The following is a 7,939-nucleotide window of genomic DNA, read 5'->3' as shown; positions in this document are numbered from 1 at the left end:
GCAGGTGAACTTGGCCGTGTGAGCCTAATGCAAAACTCGTGATCTGACAGTAGAAGGAACAAAGAGTAGGTCCGGGGGACCCGTACCAGGGTCCGGTTCAGTTCGTTGGGCCTCTTGAATATCTGACTCAATCTCCCAGGTTAGGGCCCCGACAAAACACGTGGAAGGAAGAATGGGGGTGTCCTGGGCAGCGTCTTCGGAGGTGGTAAATTGGCGTGAGAGAGAATCGGGTTTGACATTACGAGATCCGGGTCTGTAGGTGATTGTGAATTGGAATCTGGTGAGAAACAGAGCTCACCTTGCTTGCCTGGTTTTGAGTTGTTTCACGGACCGGATGTGTTCCAAGTTTTTGTGGTCTGTCCAAACCACGAACGGTTGGGCAGCTCCCTCCAACCAGTGACACTACTCTTCTAGGGCCAGTTTGATGGCCAATAGCTTTCAGTTCCCCACATCATAATTCTTCTCTGCAGGAGAGAGACGACAAGAGAAGTAAGCACAAGGATGAAGCTTACCGCCTTGTCGCTGGGAGAGCACCGCCCCCACTACTGTGTCGAGGCGTCCACCTCCACGACGAAGGGTTGACTGAGATCAGGTTGGATGAGGATGGGTGCAGAGGCAAAGCACTCCTTCAGGCAAGAGAAAGCCTGGCGAGGCGGTTCATCCCAGCGGAAGGGGACCTTGGGTGAGGTGAGACGAGTCAGGAGTAGAGCGAGCTGGCTATAGTTGCAGATAAAACAGCGATAAAAGTTAGCGAAACCCAAGAAACTCTGAAGCTGCTTGCGATGGGATGGAGTGGGCCAGTTTAACACAGCCTGAACTTTGGCGGGGTCCGCTCTCAGGTTACCTTGTTCAATGACATAGCCCAGGAAAGAGACTGTGGAAGTATGAAACTCACATTTTTCCCCCTTCACGAATAGACGGCTTTCCAGGAGGCGTTGTAGGACCTGCCTGACATGGCGTTCGTGTTCAGAGACAGAATGGGAGAAAATGAGGATGTCATCCAGATAAACGAAGACGAAGTGGTTAATGAAGTCCCGCAGTACGTCGTTTATCAGGGCCTGAAAAACAGCTGGGGCATTGGTCAGACCAAACGGCATGACAAGATATTCAAAATGACCAAGGTGAGTATTGAAGGCTGTTTTCCATTCATCCCCCTCCCTTATTCTTACCAGATGGTAGGCGTTGCGCAGGTCCAGCTTAGTGAAGATGGTGGCCACCTGAAGGAGCTCGAAGGCAGAATTTAAAAGAGTGAGTGGATATTTATTCTTCACTGAGTTGTTGTTAAGGCCAAGATAATCAATACAAGGTCGTAAGTTCTTTTCTTTCTTGGCAACAAAGAAGAAGCCAGCGGCCACAGGAGATGACGAGGGGCGAATGAGACCTGCGGTGAGTGATTCGTTGATGTATTTTTCTATACTTTCACATTCGGGCTGAGACAGACTGTATAGGCGGCTGGTAGGGAGAGGTGCGCCTGGAAGAAGATCAATGCCGCAGTCATACGGCAGATGCGGAGGAAGCAAGCGTGCTCTATCCTTGCAAAACACTTGTTTGAGATCATGGTAGACGGGTGGAAAGGAGGAGAGGTCCGGCGGCTTGGAGAGAGAAGAATTGGTTAGCGGTTCGGAAGAGGGGGTGGCAGCTTTAAGACAGGACATGTGACAGTCCTCCCCCTCACCCCACAATGCTCTCCTTTTTCCAATCGATGCAACCAAGGGTAACCCAGAACTAGTGGCGTGAGCGGAGCTTGAAACACATACAGCTGTATAGTCTGGGAATGATTACCAGAGAGAGTCAGTAAAACGGGCTTAGTGATATGAGTGATGTTAGGGAGCAGCTGGCCACTGAGGGCGGTGACTTGGAGTGACTGTGGCAGAGGCTCGGAGTTCAGATTTAATCGTCGGGCCAGCGAAGCGTCAATAAAGTTCTGTTCCGCCCCTGAATCGATTAGAGCCTTAAGAGGGTGGACCTGAAGCTGCACCATTAATTTAGCTGCTAGCATGAGCTGTGGAAGAGACTGTGAACTAGAGACCTCGCCCACCCGTATTCTCCTCTCTACTGCAGCCTTTTGGCAAAGACGGTCAAACATTGGCAACATGACCCTTACGGTCACAATAAAAACACTCACCGGCCCTCCATCGACAGTGCTGTTCCTCGGGTGAAAGGTGAGAGCGACCCAGCTGCATAGGTTGCTCACCCTCCTCCATGTTGTGCGACTCCGAATCTCTTCCGCCACTCGTGGCGCTTCCGCCCGATGCTGCTTTGCACTTTTAAATTTAGCAAGAATTCTGGTACGAGATGCTGGCGTCAGTTCTCAAAACAGCTTGAGCCTAGTTTAAAGCCGGTCCGCGTAAGAGCTGGACAAAAAAGGCAATCTTAGCCTCGTCAGTTTCATATGTCCTCCGCAACTGTCTAAACTGCATTGTTATTTGGGTCAGAAAACCGACACACTTGTGAAACTCACCCGTGAAGGGTTCCGGTGTTGGCAAAGCTCGCTCCGGGGGCTCCGAGGGAGTGGGATGAGGCGAAGCCAAAGGCCCGGGTGCCGGAGGCTCAGAAGCCGGTAACTGTGAGGAGAAAGAGGGAGGACAGGCTGCTGGGCTTACCAGGGGTACGCACTGAGCAAGGGCCTGCGTTAGAGCGGCCAACTGCTGATTGATGAGCTGCAGCATTTGTTCGTGGCATTCCAAAACCTCCTCGGCCGTGAGGACGCACTGCTGGGCGGCAGAGTCCGCTGAGTCCATATTCTGGCTGGATCGTTATGTTAAGGTTCAATGCAGGGGACTCAAACGCGGGACTCCTGAATCAGCTGAACACAAGGGAAATCCAAGGGGGAAATCACTCGCTCTCCAACTCTCCACATACACGACGGCAGTACTTCTTTTTACACTTGACACACAGATTCACACGAGAAAGGTAATCCAGGGGTTCTGTAGATAAGGAGACAGGAATGAGAACGATATTCACAAAAGACACTTGACTTATCTTGAGCTGTAGCTTGACTTTCACTGACGCGTGGTAGACAATGATCCAGCGAAGACCAGCAGTCACCTCCTGGCTTAAATGCCATTCACCTTGATGGGCATCAGCTGTGTTCTTTTCCGTGGGCGTGGGCTGAGGGCGTAAACCCACAATGAGTTCCGCCCCGGCGACAGAGAGGAGGAGAGAGAGAGTACGAGAGAGAGAAAAAGACAGAAAAGGCCGATCAGCGTCTTGCCGATCCCCCAGGCCGTGACACTTGGGGCAGGAACTCGTCCCTGACCTGAAGTGGGCACTCCACCCTTTTCCGGCTGAGGACCATGGCCTCAGATTTGGAGGTGCTGATTCTCATTCCCACTGCTTCAAACTCAGCTGTGAACCGTTCCAAAGCGAGCAGAAGGCCATCACCCGATGAAGCCAACAGAACCACAAACTAGAGATGAGACTCTGAGAACACCCACAAAGAGCATTCGGACGTAGCTTTGCCACTGCTCCAGGTGGCTCAGCACAGAGTGGAGAGCTACGTTGATGGCATCTTCTATGGATCTGTTCGCATGATTTGCAAACTGGTAATCACTGGTCTGATCCACAATGAAGACGAGTCCACGTACAGACAGGAGGTGGACCAGCTGTTCCACTGTTGCAGTCAGAACCACCCGGACCCGACTGTGGAGGTGACAGTGAACCTTCAGACTCGCCCTAACTATCCTTAAAAATAGAGTACTTACCGTGGATCACTTCAGATTCCTAGGACCCACCTTTTCAAGCGATCTGAAGTGGTCCCCACATATAGACTCTATCCAGAAGAAGGCCCAGCCGAGGTTGTGGTTCCCGCAGCAACTCAGAATATACAACCTGATCTCAAAAAAAACTTTGATTTACTCTTTTCTGGGCTGGAGGAAAATGGGGTGATCGTGGTGCAACGATAAGGTTACATCACTCTGCAGAAAATTGGAGAGGTACCTGGGATGGAATCTTTCCATTGTGGAATAGGAAAGGTAGAGAGTGAGCAGGCGGCAGAGTAACAGGTAAGTAGCAGGTAACAGGTGCAAACAATTCTTTTTTTCACAGAGGCAAAGACAAAGCAACATTCACAAGAACTTCTTACTGTCTTTCTAGTGACTTCAGCAAACGTCAGACAGCCTGATCATTATAACAGAAGCAACAATGATCTGACTGGACTACGAAAGACTACAAACGAAAAACAGAAGAAAACCACAACAAGCCCTGGACAATTATGTTTAATTGCCATAAATGTAAGAAATTCCTAACAGTATTGTGAAGAAAGCATTTTTTTAATAAATTTGTAAAACGTTTTAATATTTCTTTTTCAAGAACCTGCAGGTTTGTTTTATTATGTGTTTAGTACATGATACATATTAAATCCCCTGTGATTTTCCAAAGCTGTGAGCTTTCGTTCCAGATCAATGATTGGCTGGTTTGAAATCCCAGCTCACATGTTGCTGTTATCTGTACCTGATAGAGGAGAGAGGAGAACAGAGACCAGCTACAGTGAGAGACTAGGCTTCACTTAGGTCTTCCAATCACAATGAATAATGTTTCTGTAATAACAATGTTTGTTCTTTCAGGTTTCAATGAAACAATCAGTCACAGGTTTGTTCTCTTTTTCCTCAGTTTGTTGTGTTACTGCATCATTTGCCTGCTAAATGTTTCTCTCATTGTGATCATCATCTTGGACGGCAACCTCCATGAATCAATGTATATTCTACTCTGTGTCTTTTGCATGAATGCACTTTATGGAACAGCAGGTTTTTACCCCAGATTTCTCTGGGATCTCCTCTCTGATGTTCATCTCATCTCATATTACGGTTGCCTTATTCAGACTAAGGTGATTTTTTCTTTTGTCTGCGGCGAACTGTCAATTCTTGCACTCATGGCATATGACAGATATGTGGCCATATGTCAGCCCCTGAAGTACCACTCTATCATGTCAAAGCAAAGAGTCATTAGGTTTGCATGTTCTTTGTGGTTAACAACCTTCTGCATTATGGCTGTGAATGCCTTTCTAACATCCAGACTGAAGTTATGCAGCCCGTATATTTCCAGACTCTTCTGTATGAACTGGAGTATTGTTCAACTCGCTTGTTTTCCAGAACAAACTACAATCAATGCTATATCTGCAAATATTGTAACAATTATTTATTTGCTTCACGGTGTTTTTATAGTTTGGTCCTATATGTATATCATTCAAACATGTGTCAGGTCTATAGAAAACAGGGCAAAGTTCATGCAAACATGTGTCCCACATCTCGTCTCATTATTTACTTTTGTTGTGGCAATACTTACTGATGTTATAAGTATGCGACTGGGTTCGAAAGAGTTGCCTCAGACCCTTCAAAACTTTGTAGCATTAGAGTTTCTTGTAATTCCTCCTATTATGAATCCTCTGATTTACGGTTTCAAACTGACCAAAATTCGAAAAAAATTGCATAGTGTTGTTATTTTAAAAAGAACTAATTTTTGTTTTATTCGATCAGAAAATCGTTTCACACACAGCTAAGTGTCACACCCATTGTTTGACATCCATTTTAAAATAAGTCCAAAAAAAATGTTTAATTTTTACTGAAATTTGTGTTTTATTTGGAGCTGTCTGAAAACATGTCTATTGATGTGAGCGGATATGAAGTTTTATTATTTATCTGCATTTCCCAGATGATTTACATTTTGTAGATGTCTTTGCACTAAATGTATTTTTGATGGTCACCTGCCTAATTACCAAAAAAAAAAACACTGATATGTAGAAAGGCTGTAAATTTCAGTCTTTCTTCTCATTACTGTTCAAGGAAATAACAGGCACCGTGGAGACTGCACATGTGAAAAGGACTAAAAGACAAACTGTTTTAGATGTGGCAGCACTATCAGAGTGTCAATCTATTTTGATATTATGCTGTCTTATAAATCTGATCCACAACAACATGGATGTGAAGCAGTTGTAGTAGTTTTCTTAGTTTTATCCTCTTTTTCTTTAACACTTATTGAAACAGTCAGAGGTTTTAGCAACTGGACCAGTTTTTGAATTTCTGCTTAATCAAACATGAAAGTCCGTTTTTACTTAACACTTGTACAATTAAATGGCTTTTTGATTGTTTGAAGGATTGAAAGTTGAAGCTGAACATTTACAGTGCAAATCAGTTTTTCTACATGACAAAATGTAGAAATCTGTTAAATAGTAAGAAATAAATGTGTACAATTGCAAAAAAAAAAAAAAAAAAAAGATCTGGAAGCTCATTTCCCAGCAGCAGGTGAGGAGCACCACATCCCACACATAAACTACCAGCACCAGCCTCCCCCACAGGTGTGTTCTCTCCCTGCTGTTCTTGTCCCATATGTGAAACTCCTTAAGTTCGCTGATGACACCACCATCATTGGTCTGATCCTTAAGTCTGATTTGTCTGATGCTTAACAATACAGTAACTACTGTGGATCACTTCAGATTCTTAGGACCCACCTTTCCACACAATCTGAAGTGATCCTTGCATATAAACTCTTTCCAGAAGAAGGCCCTAAGTTGCCTCAGGAAGCTGCTGGTCATCTTCCATATTGCTATCATTTAGTCTGTACTGTGGACATCAGTCACTGGGCCAGACTGCAACAGGCAATCAGATCTGTAGATATGATCATCAGTGCTGATCTTGCCTCCATCCAGGACCTGTAGAGGTCCAGAATTAGGAAATCTCTGCAGACCGCTCACGTCCCGGACACGAACTGTTCAAACTGCTGCATTCAGGAGGCTCTGCAGACCACTGTTTAGTAAAACAAGCCGCGCAAAGACAGTTTCTGAAGCAGGCTGTTACTCTGAACACTGTGATATAACCCACTGTTACGTCCCTCAGGCCATATGCACATTGCATGGCTCAGTTTCGCACTTATAGTTAGTATAGTTTTCTAAGGCTTTCTGTAACTTGTTTTTTCTTACTTTGCTGGGCCAAATTTGGCTCCTGGGCCTTGTTGACACCTCTAGTGTAATTAGTTCGAAAGTTGCATATCTAAGATTACTTCCATTTCCAAGATTTTTGCACTAAATGTCTTTTTGAAGGTCAAAATAAATGTAAACCCACAACTGTCCTGTCTTCTCATTACACTTGGCTAGTCTGGTTAGTTGAAAGGTTTTTTTTTATATTTTACCTGTTCAGGTTCAGTTGCAGTGTCCAGTGTGCAAAAAAAGAAAAAAAAAACATTAATTAAATGTGTTAAACCAAAAGCAATGAGTCTGTTTTAAAATGTAAGGAGTGAAAAAGACAGATATTTGCGTTAAAATATAGGGAAGAAAAGTAAAAAGATGCTTTATTAGTTCCAACCTCTTTTCTGTGCTGTGCCTTTGTTACACTGTAAAAAATTGTAATATAAAAGTATTTTACTGTGTATTTTACAGTTTTGTACTGTTTTTCCAGAATATCATTAAATTCACGTAAATAGACTGTGATTTTACATTTCAAATGTAAATTAACGTAAAATCACTGTAAATGTAATAAAACACAATTTTCTTGTTTTTTAAATGTATCTGTCTGTACATGAGCATATTTAGATTTTTAAAATACATTCACAAATGTATCATAATTTCACAAATATCTGTCCGTTATTTGAAAGATTGAACTGTTAAATTCAAATGTAATGCTATGGAAAAATATATAAAATGATTCTTATAAACTGTTTTTTACATCAAATGATAATTATTATTATTGTTATTTAGGGCAATTGTGGCTCAAGAGTTGGCAGTTCGCCTTGTAATCAGAAGGTTGCCGGTTCGAGCCCCGTCTTGGAGACTCTTGGCCGTTGTGTCCTTGGGCAAGACACTTCACCTACCACCTACTGGTGATGACCACAGGGGCAGATGGCGCGATATGGCAGCCTCGCTTCTGTCAGTCTGCCCCAGGGCAGCTGTGGCTACAACTGTAGCTGCCTCCACCAGTGTGTGAATGAATAGTGGAATTGTAAAGCGCTT

The 7,939-nt window shown here is 44.2% G+C and overlaps 1 protein-coding gene across 1 annotated transcript; it reads left to right on the top strand.

Moving 5' to 3' along the window:
• Positions 1-4,522: 4,522 nt before the first annotated feature.
• On the top strand, positions 4,523-5,497 carry LOC102782348 (olfactory receptor 5F1-like). Its single transcript, XM_006793738.2, has one exon. It carries the CDS (start codon positions 4,526-4,528, stop codon positions 5,495-5,497), a length of 972 nt encoding a protein of 323 aa, XP_006793801.2. The 5' UTR covers positions 4,523-4,525.
• Positions 5,498-7,939: the final 2,442 nt, after the last annotated feature.

This window comes from Neolamprologus brichardi, chromosome 16 (assembly GCF_056152115.1).
Source record: "Neolamprologus brichardi isolate AB-2024 chromosome 16, ASM5615211v1, whole genome shotgun sequence".
Lineage (NCBI taxonomy): Eukaryota > Metazoa > Chordata > Actinopteri > Cichliformes > Cichlidae > Neolamprologus > Neolamprologus brichardi.
This window is presented reverse-complemented; position numbering and strand designations above follow the sequence as displayed.

Coding starts and splice junctions, on each gene's coding strand:
- LOC102782348 (XM_006793738.2), top strand. CDS start 4,526: ATGAATAATGTTTCTGTAATAACAATGTTTGTTCTTTCAGGTTTCAAT.